The sequence below is a fragment of the Dipodomys spectabilis genome, unplaced genomic scaffold, assembly GCF_019054845.1.
Source record: "Dipodomys spectabilis isolate Male_0828 unplaced genomic scaffold, ASM1905484v1 ptg000081l, whole genome shotgun sequence".
NCBI lineage: Eukaryota > Metazoa > Chordata > Mammalia > Rodentia > Heteromyidae > Dipodomys > Dipodomys spectabilis.
The window spans coordinates 24137208-24159954 of NW_024870758.1; the positions used below are offsets into that span (position 1 = coordinate 24137208).

At 35.8% G+C, this 22747-nt stretch overlaps 1 protein-coding gene across 6 annotated transcripts in view; it reads left to right on the forward strand.

Moving 5' to 3' along the window:
• The window catches only part of Marchf7 (membrane associated ring-CH-type finger 7), a 36951-nt gene that overhangs the window by 9422 nt on the left and 4782 nt on the right, over positions 1 to 22747 (forward strand). For 3 of the 6 annotated variants that reach the window (XM_042683420.1, XM_042683419.1, XM_042683421.1), the window contains exons 2-8: positions 1456 to 1620; positions 6958 to 7147; positions 8985 to 9152; positions 10828 to 11935; positions 14722 to 14891; positions 20316 to 20425; positions 22301 to 22414. In XM_042683420.1, coding sequence (XP_042539354.1) covers positions 1468 to 1620; positions 6958 to 7147; positions 8985 to 9152; positions 10828 to 11935; positions 14722 to 14891; positions 20316 to 20425; positions 22301 to 22414 — 2013 coding nt within the window. In that variant the 5' untranslated portion in view covers positions 1456 to 1467. The remainder of the gene's footprint in view (positions 1 to 1455; positions 1621 to 6957; positions 7148 to 8984; positions 9153 to 10827; positions 11936 to 14721; positions 14892 to 20315; positions 20426 to 22300; positions 22415 to 22747) is intronic. The other 3 variants (XM_042683423.1, XM_042683424.1, XM_042683422.1) reach the window with 2 other exon arrangements.

The following is a 22747-nucleotide window of genomic DNA, read 5'->3' on the forward strand; positions in this document are numbered from 1 at the left end:
CTTGCATGCCTGAGGCCCTGGGTTCGATTCCTCAGCACCACATAAGCAAAAAGAAAAAAACCGGCAGTGGTGCTGTGGCTCAAGTGGTAGAGTGCTAGTCTTGAGCTGAAGAGCTGAGGGACAGCGTCCAGGCCCAGAGTTCAGGCCCCATGACTGGACCAAAAAAAAAAAAAAAAATCTTGAGATTATACAAATAAATCCTTTATTTAATAGCTTTGAACACATATAACTGTTTAGTAATGCATAGATTTTACTTTTTTGGTGCTGGACATGCTTTTGAATAATTTCAATTAATAAGTTTTTCCTGATGTATTCTTCCTTTGAATTTTCAATTTAAAATTCACTTCTTTCTAGCGACAGTCATTTTTAAATTATATTTTTATTTTCTGTCAATAGTTGTACAAAGGAGTTAGTTGCCATTCAGCATGTCAGTTTAGAGTACAATGCATCTTGATCATTATCCCTCGAATCACCACCCAGCCCCTCAATTTTCCTAGTTTAAATAGGTTATGCATTGAATGTTAATGAACAGTCTTAAGTGCTTATTAGATGTGTATGCAGCTTAATAAAAACTTGATGGTAGAAAAGATTTCTTAATTTAGGTGACTGTGCTTTAGCCAAACCAGGCCACTTTAAGAGACAATATGTAGGCACTGTTAATAATTACTATGGGATATGACATAGATTTTGCAGCTGGGACTAATCTAGGCAAATGGTGAAGTTTCACCCCATACCTAGTTCCAGTTTCTTTTCTTTTTTTTCCCTTCCTTCCTTTCTCCCTTCCCTTCCCTTCCCTTCCCTTCCCTTCCCTTCCCTTCCCTTCCCTTCCCTTTCCTTCCCTTCCCTTCCCTTTCCTTCCTTTCTTTCCCTCCCCCCTCTTTCTTCCTTTCTTTCTCTTTTTTTGCTAGTCCTGGGGCTTGAACTCAGGGCCTGGGCACTATTCCTGAGCTTCTTTTTTTGCTAAGGCTAGCACTCTACTACTTGAGCCACAGCACACTTCCAGCTTTTTTTCTGTTTATGTGGTTACTGAGGAATTGCTTCATGCGTGCTAAGCAAGCACTCTACTGCTAAGCCACTTTCCCAGTCTTCAAGTTTCTTTTCAACTGATGCTTTTTGGTGGTTAATTGGATAAAAGAGTCAAATGGGCTTTTCTGCCCAGGCTAACTTTGAACTGATATCCTCAGATCTCAAGACTCTTGAGTAGATAGGAATACAGGCATGAGCCACCTGTACCTGCCATGTTTGTTAGATTTTATTGAAACCTTGGGAAACCTTGGTTGAACTTTAGGCCTGTGCCTTTAAGGAGTGGGAATGATGATAGTCTCACAGTTTTTCTTTTTGAATATAATTGAATTAATAGTTAATTCTTGATTTGAATTGGTGATTAAGGAAGATTAAGGGTAAAAGGCTTGCATGTTTTCCCAAAAATAATTAATGAAAATTTACACTTCACAGGAAGCCTTTAGAATGGAATCTAAACCTTCCAGGATTCCAAGAAGAATTTCTGTTCAGCCTTCCAGCTCCCTAAGTGCTAGAGTGATGTCTGGAAGCAGAGGAAATAGTTTAAATGATACCTACCGTTCCAGAGACTCTTCATTTAGACTGGATTCTGAATATCAGGTAATGTTTTAGTTTGGGATACATGTAAGCCAGATTTAAGACATCCTATAATCAAAATATTATTAAAATATTAACAAAATAAATGGCTAACATTCAAAAGTTTTGGACTTCATAATTCGGGCTATATTTAAATTGCTTTGCAAAGATAGAAAACTTTGTACTTGAACATAAATACCAATTTGTTTGAGGTGATGAATTTGAAGTTTTATCAGCAGGCCAAAAACTATATCTTTACCAGCACACACTTCATCTGACTTCCTTTGCATGTACACAAAGCACAGTGAGAGTAAGGATTTTAAATGTTACTTTTGAGAGTATGGCTTTTAAATATATTGCTTTTTGGAAGAAGGGGAGTTGGTGAGGTAACTAAGTTTAAGTCTTTGTTAAAACTTTCTGTAGGTGTTGAACAGGTATGTGATATTACAAGGTGTCATGTAAAAACCAAAAAAATTTACATAGTAATAAAGTATTTAGGGGAAAAGTGAAGTTAAAGAAGTTTTTTCAAAATGTACTTTCTACGCCTAATTGCTTTTAATTTGTATGTTTTGTTTTTTATGGTGTCAGGGGCAAACATTTGCTCATGCTAGGCAAATGTTCTATCATTGATTATATGTAAACTGTTTGCTTAAATCTTATTTTAAAGGTTAAATTATTGATAGTACATAAAATTTTGTCTACTGACGTAATTGTTTCCAAATATTTTATTAATGGAAAACACAAATTCTGAATTTTGTTTTAAGCCATACAGACCTTGGTGAATTACTCTTTTTTCTATATTTGAGCTACCTGGTATGATTGCTAAAAATTAGCTTAGGCATGATGGACTCATATTTTAATTCTAGCTGTTTGTGAGACTGAGAATGGATGAACAGTAGTAGTTTCAGTGATCCTGAAAGTTCATACAAGATTCCCACCTACCTCATCCAATAAAAACTGGATGTGGTATGCACCTGTCTCCCCGCTATGTGTGAAGTGTGAAATAAAAGTAGGATCAGTTCAAGGTAACCCCAACCAAAGAAACCCTATTCCAAGAATAAAAAGGGCTGACTGGTTTAGATGGTTCAGTGCCTACCCAGAAAACTCAAATCTCTAACTTCAAACCTCAATACAGACAAAAAATTAAATGAATTGGTACACTAAATACTGCTTGCTACTGCATTGGTTGGTTGTGTTATAGCAAGTAAACTCTACTTTAGGTGCTGCCTCCAGATATATTTAGATTTATTGACATGCACTAGGTTATAAAGACTATTTCTTTTTCCTTTTTTTTTTTTTGTTTGTTTGTTGCAAGGGCTTGAACTCAGGACCTCAAGCTCTCAGCTATCACTTGACTTTCTTGCTCCTGGCTGGTGCTGTAACACTTGGAGCCACACCGCCAGTCCAGCTAAAAACTATTTTCACACTTCTGCTCAACATGTTTCTTTTGTTACAGTTTTTAAAATTAGGTGTTTTCTTCTGCTAGGTGTTTTCTTCTGTTAAGTAGAAGCACCGAACATCAGGTAATTGACCGTTTAATGACCATGAAATAATCCCACCTAAAAGACACACTCCTTTTTCTAACTTGTAGATCAAATGCTGTAGAGATCAATAGCATTGTATGTTTTGTATAGTATGTTTTCCCCAAAATTAACAGAACCTATGGGATTGCTTTTTAGTCTACCTTTCTTAAGAGTAGCTTTCCCAGAAGTAGGTATGTTCAGATACAGAAAACATTAAAGGAAAAGTGAAAGTAGTTTTATTTTTGTCAGTTGTGGGGCTTGAACTCTGGGCTTGGGCCCTGTCCTGTGGTCTTCAGTTCCAGGCTAGTGCTCCACCACTTGAGCCATAGTGCCACTTCAGGTTTTGTGGTAGTTAATTGGAGATGAGTCTCATTTCTGCCCGGGCTGGTTTTGAACCCTGATCCTCAGTTCTCAACCTCCTGAGTAGCTAGGATTACAGGCGTGAGCCATCAACACCCAGCTGGTGGTCTTGTTTTGAGCCAAGTGTTTTATGTAGCATGTCTTGAGGGATGAATAGACTGTAAATCCTTATAGTTTATCCATATAGTTTATATGTATAATTTCTTATAGTTTTAATGTATAATTTCTTATAGTTTATCAGTATAATTTCTTGCTTAGGCATTCTCATAAAATTCGGTATAGATGAATCCTTATATGAAGATCAACTAATATCTTTCTGCTGAAAATAGAGAACCACCCATATTGAGTCAAAACTAGACTAGGGTTTTACTGTATTAGTGCAGAAATAGATAGTCTTATCACATGAATATTTAAGGTAATAAAAAGATCCAATTTTATGAAAAATTTTGAAAGCAGAATTTATTAATCACACAATTCATGGAAATGAGGAGCTGTAGAAAAACATGTCATTCTCTGCTTCTTTTACTGGTTATTTGCTAGTATGTAATATTGATTCTACTTATAAGCCTTAAAATTCAGTTTCTGAAAAAATCTCATTGAATTGTAATTTCCCATACCATGCACTATGCCTGTTTAAAGTATATGTACATAGTTGAGCAGATTTTAGTATTTACATATGAGCTATGCAACTGTCACCATAGCTTTTTAGTATTTTTAATTAGCTTATGTTAATTATATAAAGGGGGATTTCATTGTCACATTTCAATACAAAATATTCTAATCCACCAATTAGTGTGTGTGTGTGTGTGTGTGTGTGTGTGTGTGTGTGTGTGTGTGTGTGTGTGTGCTGTTCTTGGGGCTTGAACTTGGTGCCTGGGATTTTGTGCGTGTGTGTGAATATGCACATGTATATTTAGTGATCCTGAGTCTTGAACTTGGGTCCTGGGTACTGTTCTTTTGAGCTTTTTTTGCCCAAAACTAGGCTCTACCAGTTGAGCCACAGTTCTAATTCTGGCTTAGAACTTTATGTTGGTATATTCTTTTTTTTTTTTTTTTGTCGGTCATGGGGCCTGAACTGTGGGCCTGGGCACAGTCCCTCAGCTCTTCAGCTCAAGGCTAGCACTCTACCGCTTGAACCACAGTGCCACTTCCAGCTTTTCCTGCTTATGTGGTGCTGAGGAATTGAACCCAGGGCCTCATGCATGCAAGGCAAGCACTCTACCACTGAGCCACATTCCTAGCCCTGTTGGTATATTTTTATGAGTCATATACTAGATACTTTAGTCCTACCATCTCTGAACATAGCAGATGGTATGTACTGTATGTGTGACTTAAAATATCTTTTGGGTTTTGTTTTGATTTTCCCCTCAATATTGAGATTAAATCCAGGAACTCATTCATACTAGGCAAATACTGTTAACACTTGAACTACACTCCCAACCCTTTTGTTTGTATTTTCTGAGATGGTGTCATTAATTTTTTAAGTTTGCCCAAACTGATATAAAATTCTATTTGCTTCTGCTTCAAACACCTCTTGGGTTTTTTGCTATTTTTTTTTCAGAGAAGGTCTAGCTAGGTAGACCCAAGCTATCTTGAAACTTGTGATCCTCCCCTTCAGCAACCTGGTACTGTTGTGCCAGGTTGTACTTTCAAACCTGGCTTGTGTTTGTTGTTTGTATTTAAACTACCACTTTTTGTTTGCTTACCTGTGTCAGTAATGGGGGTTAGACTTGAGGACTTTAGCTGTAGCTCTCAATTGGCTATTTTGCTTCTGGCCAACACTCTAGCACTTAACACACACCTGTAGTCCAGCTTTAATTGGAGATAAAGTCTCAGAGACTTTTCTGTCCTCTAAGCCACCAAAGTAGCTAGGTTTATAGACATGAGCCACCAGCTTAAATAACATTTTTATGGAGATTAGAGTGGATTAGAGTAGATTTTATGCATCATATTCAGTAAACTGCTTAAGTAATTAGAGTATAGTAGTTTGTATAATTTAATGGTGTTTATGGAGATACTTTGTGTTCACATATTTATATGTTAGGAAAACAGCTAAGAATTTATAAATATGTTCTTTTTTGTTTTTTTTGATTGGTTGTGGGGCTTGAACTCTAGGCCTGGGCGCTGTCCCTGAGCTTCAGCTTCAGACTTGAGTCACTGTGCCACTTCCAGCCTTTTCTGTTTATATGGTGCTGAGGAATCGAACCAAGGGCCTCATGCATGTGAGGCAAGCACTCTACTGCTGAGCCACCTTCCCAGCCCCATAAATATATTCTTTGTTATAGCTTGAGTTCTGGTGAAGAATTTCTAGATTTTAGGATTTCTTTGCCTATTTTGTTTTCTTTTTTTGTCAGGGCCTCAGCTCTGTCCCTGAGCCTCTTTGTGCTTAGGGCTAGGGTTCAACCACAGTGCCACTTCTGGATTTTTCTAAGTAGTTTATTCTCATGGACTTTCCTGCCTGGGATGGTTTTGAACCATGATCCCCAGGTCTCCGCCTCCCGAGTAGCTAGGATTACAGGTGTGAGCCACCGTACATGGCTCTCTCTGCTTTTTTATATACACAATTATTAGTGTTATCTATCTATACATTCTAAGATGACGAATGAGATCAGTAAGGGCTTTTGTTTTTTGTTTTTGTTTTGTGACCTCACAACAACTAAGCTATATTCGTGCCTCAGGGATGTTTGTTTTTATTTTTATTGTTTATTGTTGCTTATTTTATTATTTTGTGTTTTGGCTTGAACTGAAGGGGTGCTAGGGTGCTAATCTCTTATTTTTTGCTCAAGGCAGGAACTCTGCTACTTAACCCACAGTTCCACTACTGGAATTTTGCTGGTTAGATATAAAAGTCTCACTGTCTTTCCTGCCTTGAACCATAATCCTCAGATCTCAGCCTCTGGAGTAGGTAATGTTACATGTGTGAGCCACTGGCACCACTGACACCTGGCTGGTTGTATTTTCAGGCAGGTTCTTGCTGTGCATCCCTGGCTATCCTGGCACTTAAAATCTTCTTGAGTGCATTATACCTAACTAGAAATAATTTGAAAAAAGAATGTCATTACATGTAAGAATCTCCATTTCATAGTAAGGCATTTGCAAACATTTTATGGATCCATGCTGTTCTTGGATATTTTGTATATCTTTAAGAAGTTAAAACAAGTTTCTAAGAAGATTGAACTACTCCCCCCTGAAAAATAATTATAAAGTGTTTGTATCTCACTGTTTTATAGCTAGGAATGTATATATAGCTGCAAAGAAGATTTGATTTAAATCAGATTGCTTGCATAGCAAATACAGTTGCAGAATGTAGAAAAGGAATGAGTAGAATGGAACAGAATTTTAAGACAAATCTTCATGATGGCAAATTAGTACTTGGGGAATAAATGGCTCCTAGAAAATGTATTGGACTATTAGAGATTAAATTTTATATTGGATGCAGGTATTTTGTTGTTCCTTAATTTTTTTTTTAAATTTATAGTCAGCATCGGCATCAGCATCACCATTTCAGTCTACATGGTATAGTGAATCTGAAATAACTCAGGGGGCTCGCTCAAGATCACAGAACCAGCAACGGGATCATGATTCAAAAAGACCTAAACTTTCCTGTACAAACTGTACATCTACCTCAGCTTCAAGAAATGTTGGAAATGGATTAAGTTCTGTATCAGGTAAGAATTATTTAATTTCTATAAAAGTTGCCAGGTATATATTTGAACTAAATTATTTTTTCCAATATATAACACAATTTTTCTTAGATTTGGGATTAAGTAAATAGAAATGGAAACGTAGAATGTGTAACATTTTACGTTAAGTTAATGTTAGAACTGAAATTAACTGCATTTTGCATTTTTGTTTTGAATTTCATATAAATATCCTATAGTAAACAGGCTATTAGCAGACTTTTAATTCATTATAATTAACTAAACATTCCTAAACATGTCTTTTGGAAATGATAAACATTATGTTATGTAATACTTATTTTTATGAGTTGTGGAAACTTGCCAATTTACAAAAAAATGATAGTGGCACTAATCTCATAAGTATAAAAAGGAATTAGAAAACTATGATTGTAGCTGTCTTTAAGTAGAAAAGTGGCATTGGGCAAGTTATTTGCCTACAAAACTCTATGGTCTATATTTTGTATTGCATATATTTCTTTTCATTCCTAATGTTCCTTAAGATAATTTTAAATACGGAAAAATTCTAATTTTTAAAATGCCTACAGGATCAAAAATACTTGGAAGATAAATAAATGTAAGAAATGAAAAAAAAATTCTAAGAATACTTACATGATTGCCAATTGAATTGATGTAAGCTATACCTATTTGAAGCAAGCCCTTTATAGAAAAATCACTGTTCATCTGAAAGATATTAAGATTAGTGAGTGAAATAAGGAGAGCATACCTTAGCATAAACAAACACTACTGTGCAGATCTATTTTGTTCTCTGTATGATGGCATAACATTAAATACACTGTGTCATTTCCCTTAAAAAAGAGAAATTCTTAATCTGTTGAAACTACAGAAGGTGGAGGCAAAACTGCAAAATAAGTAATGAAGAAAAGACAAAAGGTTTATGAGTCAATTTTTAACTTAATTTGAATGAAATCATATACCATTTGTATTACAGTTCAAAACAAAGAATGAACTAAATGTAGCAGTAACAAAAGTCTTCTCCAGCAGATAGTATAGATCAGTGTTAGAGTACCATGCTTAATATATGTGAAGTTTTGAGTTCAAATTTCTAGCACTAAGAAAATGTTTTGTGATGAAATTGTATCTATGGGGCTGGGAATGTGATTTAGTAGTACAGTGCTTGCCTTGCATGCATGAAGCCCTGTTCAATTCCTCAGTACCAAATAAACAGAAAAAGCTGGAAGTGGCACTGTGGCTCAAGTGGTAGAGGGCTGGCTTTGAGCAAAAGAAGGTCAGTGCCCAGGCCCTGAGTTCAAGCCCCAAGACTGGCAAAAAGAAAAGAGAGAGAGGAGGGTGGTAGGGGAAGGAAGGAAGGAAGGAGAGAAAGGAAGGAAGGAAGGAAAAGAAAGAAATTAACTGTATTATAATTTATAATTGAACTTCCATATCAAGACAGCTTTGACTGTTCCCACAGTTTTCCAATATTGCTTTCAATGGCTTTTGTGTCTGTTTACATTTATATTGTCAATAGTTGTGGAGACTGAAATAATTATCATTTATGAGGGTAGATTTTAGTATTGAGTATGTTTTCATGTATAATATGTGCACACACTCAACATGTGTGAGGCTCTGGGTGCTATTCCCAGCACCAAAGAAACAAAAACAAGAATGTTTAAGTAAGAAACAATTTTGTGAGTTCATTAAGTCAATGATTTTATGTTTTTCTGAGTTTTGCTTCTGCTAACAACTATATAACTGGGGCTTCCCAGAATAAGTCATAGTAACCTCCTCTGTATTAGTAAAGATTTATTAATAAAGATTGGAAACCTGGAAATTTTTTCTGAAATAAAACTTCTCCAATTATTTTAAGATTCTTCTTGGAGGCATAGTCAAGTTCCCAGATCTTCATCAATGGTACTTGGCTCATTTGGAACAGACTTAATGAGAGAAAGGAGAGATATGGAGAGGAGAACAGATTCCTCCCTTAGTAATCTTATGGATTATAGTCACCGAAGTGGTGATTTCCCAACTTCATCATGTATGTATAAACTGCATTGTTCAGTATAGCTTATCTAGTAATGTTATATTTTCTTTGTATGTCATTGAAATATAAGTACAAAAGAATAAATTTTAAGAATCTTAAGACTGAATGAAGGTTTCAGAACGTCATGATAGTTTTTAGTCCTTTGTTTTTACTTTAAAAATGAAAACAGTGTAAAAGCAGTATATGTGAATATTCAGATTCCATGTGCCGTTTAATTTTCTAATTTTTTCTCTTTAGGGATGAATGTGCACGTCATACTTACTACTCAACTGTGGCTTGCCTATAATATAGTGCAATAAGTATTTCTAATTGTGAAATAATGTTGAAAGCATCATTTCAAAGCATAATTTAGGAATAAGCATGAGTGCCTTTGACCTACCTGTGTAGTTTCTATCTCTGTACATAGAAAGCTTTTCAAAAACAGTCACAGTTTATATTTAGGTTTAGTAAAAGTACAGGGACAGAAATAGATTTAAGGGCTTTCAGTGAGACAAAAGAAATCATGTACTTAGCCTTGTGTGTGTCTGCAAATTTTTCACAAATGAATCCTATAATGTTTCTTGTTTCTCTTGAAGATTCATAGAATTAGTTACAGTTTTGTGTGGGTCCATTTGCTTTGAAACAATGACTTCCTGTGGATCCCAGGTTAATCTGGAACTTGACATCTTTTTGATTTGGCCATCTGGGTTTTGGGATAACTGGGCTACTATGTTCAGTTAAAATATTTTTTAAAAAAATTAACATAAATGCTATAATATCCTATGTTGACTTAGTTCCAAGCCATTATTAAAAAGCAAAAGTAGTGAGTAACTAGAGTTAAATATGACTGCTGTTAACTTGAAGATTAGAGGGAAAAGACCATGTGTTGGTAGCTTAGGCCTGTTATCTTAGCTATTTGGCAGGCTGAGCATGGGAAGACCATAGTTCAAAGCCAGCGCAGGCAGAAAAGTTCTCAGGACCCCTTCTCAACACAGAGATGGGGTATAGTGTTGCATACCTATTCTACTTTAAACAGGAAGCCTAAAATAGGCAAAGTACATCCAAGACACATGCTGGGACAGGAAGCAAGACCTTACCTCAAATAATTCCAGTACCATAAAAAGGGCTGGAACCATGGCTCAGCAGTTGAGTGCCTTGTCTAGCAAACATGAGACCCTGAGTTCAAAGCTCAGTACCACCAAAAAATACTGCTTTAGTAAAGTTTGTCCTAAAAATAGCAAATAATCGTACTGATGAGCTTTTTAAAGATGTATTGCATGGAGTAAGAAGAGCCTCCAAAACACAATCTCTATAGAATGATTTTGCTTTTAGTCATTGTGAGTCATTATATTACATTAACTGGCATATTTAAAGTTCTGCGTCAATTTAGATACTGAAATGTTTTTCTATTATCAGTTTCTAAATTCAACTGCTTTTAATTAACTGTTTGCTTTTAATTAACTCTTGTTGTATTCTTTATAATTTATAATGGCAACTGTCACAGTCCTGGATTTTACCATAGGTATAGAATGAGAAATATATATTTTTTATAATAATAATGAAGCTGTAGGTAGGATAGCAGTATTCATTTCGAACATAATGTTTAATTATGGCAGTAAGTATAAATACAAGTTTAATTATACTGAAATTTTGTCATATAATTGGTTGCCTTTCCTTCTTTCAAAAATAGATGTTCAAGACAGAGTTCATTCTTCATATTCACAGGGAGCAAGACCAAAAGAGAACTCTGTAAGCACTTTACAATTGAATACATCATCCACAAGCCACCAATTGCCTTCTGAACGTCATACAATACCAAGTTCTAGGGACTCCAGCAGAAATTCTTTAAGATCACATTTTTTCCCAAGAGAATCAGAGTCTCTCCGAAGCAGTACACATCCTGGATTTTCTTATATTTCAAGTAGAGATGAGACCCCCCCAACAATAAGTAATTCAGAAAGGATTGGTTCATCTCAAAGATCATTTCCAGAATCTTCTGATAACGAAGGTAGGCGTACAACAAGGAGATTGCTTTCACGTATCGCTTCTAGCATGTCATCTACTTTTTTTCCCAGAAGATCTAGCCAGGATTCCTTGAATGCAAGATCATTGAGTTCTGAAAATTCTTACATTTCTCCAAGAATCTTGACATCTTCACAGTCTCGGAGTAATGCAGCATCAGCTTCTGAAGCTAATGATAATAGGGCTTCTGAAGCTTCTCAGGGATTTCGATTTCTTAGGCGAAGATGGGGTTTGTCATCTCTTAGTCAAAATCATAGCTCTGAGCCAGATTCAGAAAGTTTCAGCCAAGAATCTGAAGGAAGGAATACAGGACCATGGTTATCTTCCTCACTTAGAAATAGATGCACACCTTTGTTCTCTAGAAGGAGACGAGAGGGAAGAGATGAATCTTCAAGGATACCTACCTCTGATTTACCATCTAGATCTCATATTTTTAGAAGAGAAGCAAATGAAATAGTTCACCTTGAAACACCAAGTGATCCACTTGGGGCTGCTGCCAACAGACCACAACCATCTGGAGCATCAAGTAATGCCTCTGTAGGTGGGTCCACATCAGATTTGCCTCATGGTGGAAGAAATACAGGAATAACAGGAATTCTTCCTGGTTCCTTGTTCCGATTTGCTGTCCCTCCAGCACTTGGAAGTAATTTGGCTGACAATGTCATGATCACTGTAGATATTATTCCTTCAGGTTGGAATTCAGCTGATGGAAAAGGAGATAAAAGTAAAAGTGCACCTTCAAGAGATCCAGAAAGACTGCAGAAAATAAAAGAGAGGTAAATTTGATTGCCCATCTTAAGCTGTAAAGCTACATCGCATTAGACAACTCTTTCTAAAAATGATTATAATTTCCAAAACTCATCAATAACTCATTTCTTCCCTTATAAGACATTTAAATCTAGATGATGTTGCTATCTCATTGATAAATGGATCAGAATTAATAATGAGGTATGCAGTGGGGTTGTGAATTGCATAAAGAAATCTAAAGTTTACTTTTCACCAGCTTGGGATACACAACATACAGACAAATCAATACTTTGTTATACTGTCCCTTTGCTGGGCATGCCTAGGAGTCTGAGATCTGAGGATTACAATTTGAAGCCAGCCCAGGCTGTGAAACTCATATTTCCACTAAACTACCAAAAGAGCTGGAAGTAGAGTTGTGGCTCAAGTGATAGAGTGCTAGCCTTGAGCAACGTAAGCTCACAGACAGCACCTAGACTGAGTTCAAGCCCCAGGACCAGTAACAACAACAATTCTTAGCTGTCCCTTTATAAACAGTGCTAAATGGCATTAGCAAGAGGATCTCAGTTATCATGGATTATCAGTAAATAAGTATAAGCCTGATTGTTTACCATCTATTTGTTTCTTAAATTCTTTATGGAATTTAGTAAGATCATATTCACAAAATTTTGTTTTTGAAGTCCAATTATATATGGAATATATTTACTTCATATTTAGGATTGGCAAAAATGCCATCTCAGTTGTGGTGCATGAACTCAGCCTGGGCACTGTCCCTGAGCTTTTCTGCTCAAGGCTAGTGCTCTACTACTTTAAGCCACAGTTCTACTTCGGTTTTCTGGCAGTTAATTGGAGATGAGAGTCTCACGGACTTTCCTGGCTGGGCTATCTTTGAATTGTGATCCTCAGATCTCAGCCTCCCAAGTAGCTTGGATTATAGGTATGAGCCACCAGCATTTGACAGAATTTTTTTATATAGATGAAATGTTTTACACTGGTAAGAGGAAAAAGTGGAGGGGAAAAAGAAGAAAGACCAAAAATTCCAGGTCCAATCTTAATGGTTAATTTTATATTTAGCATTAAAGTAATTTTCGTGATAATATAGGATAGAATATTTGAATGTAGGGGCTGGGAAGGTGCCTCAGTGGTAGAGTGCTTGCCTTGCATGCCTGAGGCCCTGGGTTCAATTCTTCAGCACCACATAAGCAAAAAGAAAAAAGCTGGAAGTGGCACTGTGGCTCAAGTGGTAGAGCACTAGCCTTGAGCTGAAGAGCTGAAGGACAGCGCCCAGGCCGAGTTCAAGCCCCACAACTGGAGCCCCCCCAAAAAAATATTTGAATGTAAAATATATTTGTACCATATATGGTGAGACATAAAACTAACATTAGGGAGGCAGTAGCATACATTGTTACTATAATTTTAGATACTTTTGTACTTGAAGAAATATTCTATTCAAATCCACAAAGGAATATTAATCTGCTTTCTAGATCTTGGGCTACTTTATTCCTACTTTGCCATGTAGCTACTGTTTTTCTGCTTTTAAATTTACTACTTCACAGTCATGTGGCTTATGCCTGTAATCTTATCTACTCAAGAGGCTAAGATCTGGAAGCTCAGTTTGAAGCCAGCCCAGGCAGAAGTAATGAGCAGGGCTGAACTCAGGTTTTAGAGTGCCATCCTAGCTAATTCAAGACCAAATTTAAACTCCAGACCTGCCAAGCAAGGGAAAACAAAAAACAAAAAAACATTTTTCTTTGTAGAAAGAATATTTACTCAGGAGGTATTTTAACTTCAGTGTTTGCACATTGTCGAAACTTCTATTGAAGAAAGCACTGTTACACTCTTGAGTTACCAGAGAGGAAGAGACTGTGTCTCTTTTCCTTTATTTTGGAGGATTTTAAGAGTTCTGTAGCTAAAGTGCAAAATATAGTAAATTTAAGAAACATAATTGGAATTAGGAAATTTAAAGGTAAAATAAATATCAGATTTTCATTTTCAGTGTTTCAAAATAATTTATACTTGAGGTCATTTCTGATTAACATAGGGCAGTTGTATATTTAACTCTTTGCACAAGTCTTGCAAGTTTACTAGGAATCTAGGTATACTTCAAATTGCTATAACCAGTTTTTTACTGTGATCCAATTTTAGAAGTTATCAGTGTAAAAATACAATTCTGATAACTTTGAAATGGCAAACCACAATTCATTAGGTGTTTGATTCATTGAAGTAGTCCTAAAATGTGTTCACAAGTGGGAAACATAAGTTTATATATTTCACCCTTATAATGTTGGATTTGAAGTATTCTAGAGGGTACTGCAGTTACTTAAAGTGATTTTTGAAAAATAGGGAACTTAAACTGTTACTAAAGGTAAAATTATATCATTTGAAAATCAGTGTTGATATAGCCTATTTTGTTTGCTTTTAAAGTAATTACTGCATTTTCAATGAAGTTATTTTCATGATGGTTACTGTTTTTTTTTTGGGGGGGGGGGCTGCCAGTCTTGGGCTTGAACTCAGGGTCTTCGCACTGTCCCCGAGCTGCTTCTTGCTCAAAGCTAGCACTCTACCACTTGAGCCACAGCACCACTTCCAACTTTTTCTGTTTATGGGGTACTGAGGAATCGAACCCAGGGTTCATGCATGCTAGACAAGCACTTTACCACTAAGCCACATTCCCAGCCAATTTTTATTTTTTTCTTATTACTGCTTTTCTTTTTTCTACTCAGCAAGTATAGAAATGACAAAAAAATGAAATTGGAATTATGTATCAGAAGAAATGATTAAGTTGTGAAAGCTCAAGAAAATGTGCTTTCTTTTCTAGCCTCCTTTTAGAGGATTCTGAAGAAGAGGAAGGTGACTTATGTAGAATCTGTCAAATGGCAGCAGCATCATCATCTAATTTGCTGATAGAGCCATGCAAGTGCACAGGAAGTTTGCAGTATGTCCACCAAGAGTGTATGAAAAAGTGGTTACAGGCCAAAATCAATTCTGGTAAGACTCATCCTAAGAGATGCATGTATGTATACATTTTGGTTAACAGATTCGTTGCAATTTACTATTTATTAAAAGTCTTAATAATTATATCTAAATCAGTTTTGAAGTAACAAACACAGCCGTGAACATTAGCCTTGCTTTGTGAATGTAGTCATAGTACTTTTTTAAAATATTACCAAAGCACGACAGTTAAAATTTGTAATTGCTTGGTATATCATATAAAATCCTTTTTTTTTAATCAAAGAAATACATTTACCAGCTATGTATCCTAGAAAAGATAAATTGCTTGTCATGCTGATTCATTTGTTCATGGATTGCCTGTGATGAAGCCAAGCACAATTCAATTGTAGGTGGAGCTGTAGCATGGTAATAAAAAAAGATGAGACCTCTTGTGGTGGTGGTATTTAGTTGATCGGGGATGTCCTAGGGGAGGACATGTTACTGAGCTTAGTAATAGGAGCTAGCTATTCTAGAATGAAGAGCCAAGAGCGTTGTATCAGGAAGAATAGCTACTACATGGACTTTTAGGTCGGAATGACTTTTGGTGTAGAAATTGAATGATGCATAATAGTGTGGCTGATATCAATAGGGGTTGGAAGAGGGGTGATATATAGTTGAAATGAGAGAGAGCAGAGGCTAGCTCATGAAGGACTTAAAGATAAGGCCTAAAACTTAGCAGTGGCTAGCTCATGAAGGACTTAAAGATAAGGCCTAAAACTTAGCAGTGTGTGCATGTGTGTGTGCACACACACATGTGCATATGCTTACACATGCCAGTCCTGGGACTTATTAAACTAAGGGCCTGGGAGATGACCCTGAGGTTTTGTTTTGTTGCTCAAGGTAAGTGCTCTACCACTTGAGCAACAGCTTTACTTCCAGCTTTTTGATGGTTTATTGTAGATAAGTTTCATGGACTCTCCTGTACAGACTGGCTTCAAACCTCAATTCTCAGATCTTAGCCTCCTGAGTAGCTAGAATTATAGGCATGAGTCATGGGTAGGCACCTTAGATTTTTTTTTTTCATCTAACCCAATGATGAAACACACTAGAGACTAAAATGAAATAATCGTATATATATTTGCTTGCTCTAGAGAAAAGTATGGGGGAAAATGGAAGCAGGGAGACCATTCAAGAGTTTATTATAGTAGCATTTACCAGAATTGGTGATAGCTAGCTATAGATGTGGTAATGATGAGGACAGTGATAGAAATGGATAGATTTTGGGTTGTTTTGGAGATAGATTCATTTAGTCTTGAATAAAGCAGAAAGAATAATTAGGGAAGCTCTATTTTTGCCTTGAGCAACTAATTAAATAGTGTTCCTTTTACTGAAATAGGGAAGTTAAAAACGGAATTTCTCTTCTGACGGACAGGTAACCAAGCATTGTTTTTCACAGAAATTCATTTTAGGTAACTATATAGAAAATGTCAGTCATTAGCTACACCAGCCTGGCGTTTCAGAAGAAATAATAGTAGTTTTAGTTATCATAAGGACATAAGTAGCATTTGAGGCTTTGAGATTAAATGAGCACCTAGAGAATGACCAGATGTCTAAGGATGCTTAGGATACCTATAGAATGGACATTTGAGTAGCAGCCTCCAGTCAGGAAAAAAACTAAGAAAATGTCATGTTGTGCAAGCCAAAAGAAATCTTTAAAGAGAGTGTGACTAGATTCAGAGCATGGCTCAAGTGGAGCACTTTGCTTAGCAAGTAGATACATCTTGAGTTTAATCACTAGGGATCAACCCAGTACTGGTCATGGTTCAAGAAAGGTGAGACCATGAAATGAACATTGGATGTGATAAACAGTTGCTTTTGGCATTCAGTGATAGGTTCATGAGCCTGATTATACTGAACTGAGGAGATGAAAAAGTTTAAAAAGGGAGACTGACGCATAGACTTCTCCCAACAAACAACTATCAAAGAGACTGAAGATATGAAGTATGCATTATAGATGGGGATCATACAGTGTTTTGGGGTTTTTTTTTGTTTTTGTTTTTGTTTTTTTTGTCGGTCGTGGGGCTTGAACTCTGGGCCTGGGCGCTGTCCCTCAGCTCTTCAGCTCAAGGCGAGCGCTCAACCACTTGAGCTACAGCACCACTTCCGGTTTTCTGGTGGTTTTATTGGAGATAGGAGTCTCACGGTCTCTCCTGCCCGGGCTGGCTTTGAACCATGAGCCTCAGATCTCAGCCTCCTGAGTAGTTAGGATTACAGGCGTGAGCCACCAGCGCCCGGCCAGTGTTTTTGTTTTATTTTGAGGGAAGAGAGTTTCGGGCTGTTTCTCTATTTCAGAGAAGCCAATAGAGATGATTTGAGGGATAAAATGATGGAGCCAGGTACTGTAATCCTATCCAAGAGCCTGAGATCTGAGGAGTGAGGTTGAAGCCATCCTTGACAGGAAAGTCTGTAAGACTCTTTATTTCCAATTAGCAACCAAAAAGCCAGAAGTGAAGCTGTAGCTCAAGTGGTAGAGCACAGCTGTGAATGAAAAAGCTCAAGGACAGTGCCCAAGCCCTTAAGTTGAAGCTCCAGTATCACCACAAAGAAAAAAGTAATTAATGATAGAATACGAAGTTTAAAGGCTACCCTTTAATAGCAGAAAAGATATTTCAATTCTGGAAAACTAGTATGAATGATAGATGTTAATCAATTTGTTCTTTTAATGAGAAGATGCATGACCTGCAATTTAATTGATTCTAGTTCTATCTTCTTTAGGTCTTTGAGAGACGGATTAGAAAATTCTCAAACATGGGAAAAATAACATGCTAAGGCTGTATAGTAGGATTTCTAGGCAGCGGCAATGCCCATAAAGTGATTTTAATGTTGTGATTGTAGCTTAATAAAAGCACTTGTATAATATATGTGTGTGTTATTATATATGTTTTATACAACACACATATATATATGGGGGGGGTCCTGGGTTTGGCATAGAACACAGTAAAACTAAAATTAGTAGTAGTAGTATTTTAGAGTAAAATGTGCATTTTTTCAGATTCTTGAATATAGAATGGAGTTTATTGGGTTTGGCTTCTGGAGTAAAAATTCTAAAGGGAGTTAAGGACATCTGTAAGGATATAATTATGGTGGTCATAATCATGTAAATCAAAGCCAGTAGGAGCAGGTAGGGCAGTGATAGTCTCTTTTTGAATCTCATTGACATTGAAGAGAGTTGTCAGTGTAGGTTAGCTACAATAATAAATTGTTGACAAAATAAGCACAAGATGGTATTTTTAAGTGCAGATCCTAGGGGGTGCAGTGAATAAGTCAAGGTAGGAAAGGTAATGTTTGGAAGCAAGACGGTTGAATAACTTAAGAATACAAAATGAATGGTCTGTGTGAATGTTGAAATAAACAAGAAATAAGTTGTTGAAGATAGGTAGCTGTCCAGGTGCTAAAAGTCATTAGTAATGAGAGGGGATGTAAGGTTTGCAAACACCATAGGGGAGCAACTGTTTTCCCTTTTGGTTATGAAGGACAAGGGCCTCGGAAAAAGGAACATTGAAGAGTATATAGTCACTGTGGTTCAGGCATTAAGTTTAGGAAAGAGATTGGGGGCGGGGGGGGGGGGGGGGGGGGGGGATCTGGAAACTTCCTGTTCCCAAGCCTGACACTTTTTGTTTAGTTTGCTTTGGTGGTAGTACTGGAGTTTGAGCTCAGGGCTTTGTGCTTGCTAGGCACTTCACAACTTGAGCCATACCTTCACCCTTTTTTGTCTTAATATTTAGAAAAACAGTATTTAAGAATTGACATGTGATTCTTCTATTTATACTTCCTATGTAGCTCAGAAAACAGGCGTGAAACACCATTATTGGCTGAGAAGAGGGTTTTCTAAATCTGTCACTACCCCTATATACTCCTTTCTAAAAAAGCTAGCCTAATAGGAATATGCTTCTAATCTCTAATATAGCTGGGCCCATGGGTGCTGGGCCTATTCCATTATGTTTTTTTTGTTTGTTTTGTTTTCCGGCTTTTTCTGCTTATGTAGTGCTGAGGAATGGAACCCAGGGCCTCATGCATGCAAGGCAAGCGCTCTACCACTGAGCCACCTTCCCAGCCCTTCCATTATGTTTTCATGGGACCATTATTGTATATGAATTTTTTCTTTGACCAAACACTACCTAAGTATATTGTGAAAATACAATGCATCTGTCTACAACTGATTTGAGACAGGATGGTCAACATACTTTCTCAGAGGAGTACTTTCATCTGTTCTCTAGAAAATGTGCTTAAGTTACTACTGTCTTAATACCTTTTTTGTTTACTATTAAGTAGTGCTAGTTATAAGACTTAGCTACTCCTTGAAAAGAGGGCTACTGCTTTTTTATTTCGTAATCTCCTAGTGCCTTTGTAACTGTTCGGCATAAAATAATCAACAAATGTGAGTTCAGTGAATATATTTAATTTTAAATTAAAGATCTTTTCTCATAAAACAACTAATTTAGGATTTTTTCAGTTGGAAAGATTACATAGACAAAACTGAGTACTAAATTTGAGCCAGGAGCTTACAATAGTTAAATGTTGAGGATATATGAAATGAAAGATTTTTTTTTTGTTTGCTTTATTTATTTATTTTATTTTCTAATCATGGGGAAAATGGAACAAAATTTTCTGGCTTTACTATTTTTAAATATTTCAGTAGCATTCAGAGAATTTTGTGTAGTCATTATAAACATCTCTTTCTTAAAAACTTTTTTATTAACCAAGATTAAAAAGAACTCCTTAAATCAGGGAATAGTAACTCCCTGATTTCTCTTCCTAATTCCTGATAAATTATGTGCTATCTTCTCTTTAAATTTGCCTGATTTAGATAATATCCTATAAATTAAATGTATAAAGTTTATTATTTGAACAAATATTTTTGTGCACTTCATTTCATTTAATAGCTTCACATTCTCATGTGATAGCATGTATGAGAACTTAATTCCATTTACGGCTTCTTCCCCTCCTAGTCATCAGGGCCGTCACATTGCTTCGATTTCACAAGGTCTTGGGTGTATCAAAGATACTGTTCTGAATATGTAACTAGTTGTTGGAAATGCTACTGAACATTGTATTCATGGTATGACAAGGTATTTCAAGAGGAAGTTGGAAGGATGATTTTCCATTGCCTCTCTATATATTAAAGTGTCTAGGATATAGTTATCTAAATAAGGGTGGAGGCTTAAGTAGCATAGGAAGGAACCTGGTATGCACATTGGGTATTATAGATTACTATCTTCAGCGTCATTACTGGTTTATTGGAGTACACAGTCTCATCTTTCTTCCTCTTTTACCTCCTTTCCCCTTTCCTTTCTTACTCTACACTTTCCGTTCTAATATCATCTGTAGGATTTTCTACATTTTAACCTAAAATTTTAAGGGAAAATGTTTTGTGAAAACGGTATAAATCCTAGCTTTTACTTGTTGTTTAATTTTTGTCAGGTTCTTCATTAGAGGCTGTTACCACCTGTGAACTCTGTAAAGAAAAGTTGCAGCTTAACCTGGAGGATTTTGATATTCATGAACTACATAGAGCTCATGCAAATGAACAAGTTAGTATATTTTGCCTAATTTGGTAAGTGTCTATCCTATGCTTAAAGGACAGCTCTTGAAGAAAAGATTTAAGTCATGGTCAGAAATTCTAAATTAAATAATATTCTTAACATAATTCTCTCTTACTACATTGTTTATAGTTGTATGATTTTTTTTCTCTCCCCTCATTTAAAGTAAAAGACAATCCATGTTCATCTTTTAAATTTAATAAGATAAATTTTTCTTCTTCATAAATAAGTCTGAAAATAATAAAGGCTTAGGACAGTGGTCCCAAGTAGGCATGCCAACTTTACTTTCCCTAAATTGTAAGCAATTTAAATAGTCCAGTTAAAATGAAGAGCTCAGTATTTTTCTTGAAAAAAGAAATGTGTTTAAAAAGATTACCAAAGTTATTTCATCTCTCCAAAAGAAAATCCTGTAGCCATTAAACAGTGTTTTTCATTTCCTTCTCTTAGGTGCTAGCATCTCCCAATCCTTATTCTGTTTTATAGATTTACCAGTTTGGGGTAATTCATATAAATGAAATCACACAATGTAAAGTCTTTTGTGAAGCCTTCTAAAGTGATATATGAGAATAAGGGGTACCCTTTGAAAAATTGATTAAACCTATGTATTTTTCTTACAAAATATATACATAGATACAAGTTCTTATATATAGTTTAAGGAATTGCTAGATTCCTTGAAAGTAATTGCTTAGATTCAGGTTTGAAAATCACTGATCTAAACAATGAAAATTAGTTGATAGAGCATAAATGCTACTTTAATGCCAGTTATAATTTTGATTTACTCTGCTAAGCTAGTTGTCCAAAAAGAAAATAACTTTCAGCAATGAAAGGTCTTAAATCCTTAAGGAATCTATAATGACAGGTGAACTATTTTAAACAACAGGGCCAAGTAAGTATATGCAAAGGTAGAATAAAAAAGAAAGTATATTTGCAGGAGGAGAGTAGGTTTCTAAGGGGTGTTTTTCCTTGTTACCTCCTCCTTTTCATGTTCATCATGTCTCAACACCAGCTCTGGTTTTTCATTAAAGGGAAATTTTTATTTAGTTATTTTAGTGATTCATGTTCTTAAAAAATGTAGAAGTCTGTAGGTAGAATCATTGTAAAGACAATGACAGCCTTGTTTCAGCTTCTTGGCTTTGCCTAGTTTTATATGTAAATCATGAGTTCTAGTGGCTTGATGACTACCCTCATTTTATGCAATGAGCTTAATGTTTCCTCGTTTTTTATTGGACGTGTCAGATATGTGAATTGCCAAAATTTACAGTAAAAAGGTACACAGTGCTGTGTTAGTGATTTTTATTCACAGCTTCAACCAACATTAATAGGGTTGGGGTTGTAACTAACTCATAGATAGGGTGGTTACCTAGCATGTGTGAGATGTGGGGTTCTCCTTCTCTCCAAAAAAAAATCAACTTTTATTTTTACCAATTAAAAATTCTATGTGAATTCAGGAATGTGTTTCCCTTATCCATACTTAATCTGTTCCCTTTAACCTAAAATAAAAACAGTTGAGCTATCTGGATGAACATATTTATTTAGGGTAAATGTGTAGTAATTTTTGAGTAAACGAGCACTATTAACCATTTGTAAAAGGAAATGAGAGCTTTATAAAAATAAAGCATTCTACCATCAGCTTATTTAAAAGCTAAATTTATATATATAAGTTATTACATAAAGGAAAATGAGAACAAAGAAGAAAGAAATTTTAAAATTTTAACAAATTATGAAGGCTAGTCAGTTTTTGTATAATACACTTCTTAAGGAACTGGATATGAATATATTTCCTCTAGTTTATCACTAAAGTGTGAATATCAGTATAATTTTAATTTTTTCTTTTTTTCTTTTCTCCTGTTTGCTGCTCTATTGAAGGCTGAATATGAATTTATCAGCTCTGGTCTCTACCTAGTTGTGTTACTGCATTTGTGTGAACAAAGCTTTTCTGATATGATGGGAAATACAAATGAACCAAGCACACGTGTCCGAGTAAGTAATATTGGAGTAGAGGTAAAGGGTGGGTGAGATATGGCAAATGTTTGTTATGTGTTCATATTGTTTTCACTGGGGAGCTTTTATTGTTTGATGTTTTTTAAAAATAAAGGTACTGTAGATTTAGTGGAAATTACTGTCTTCCTTCTCAATAAGCACCTTAGTTTTCTTAGAAAGCTCTTTTGAGAATGTTAATATAATTGGAATATATTTCATTGAGAAACAAGGAAGGAATTAGAAACACCAAGGGAAACTGTTCTTTTAATAAAAAAAAATAGTCCTTAGTTTTTACATCTTAGAAACATGCAATTGACTTCCAAAAGCTGGAAA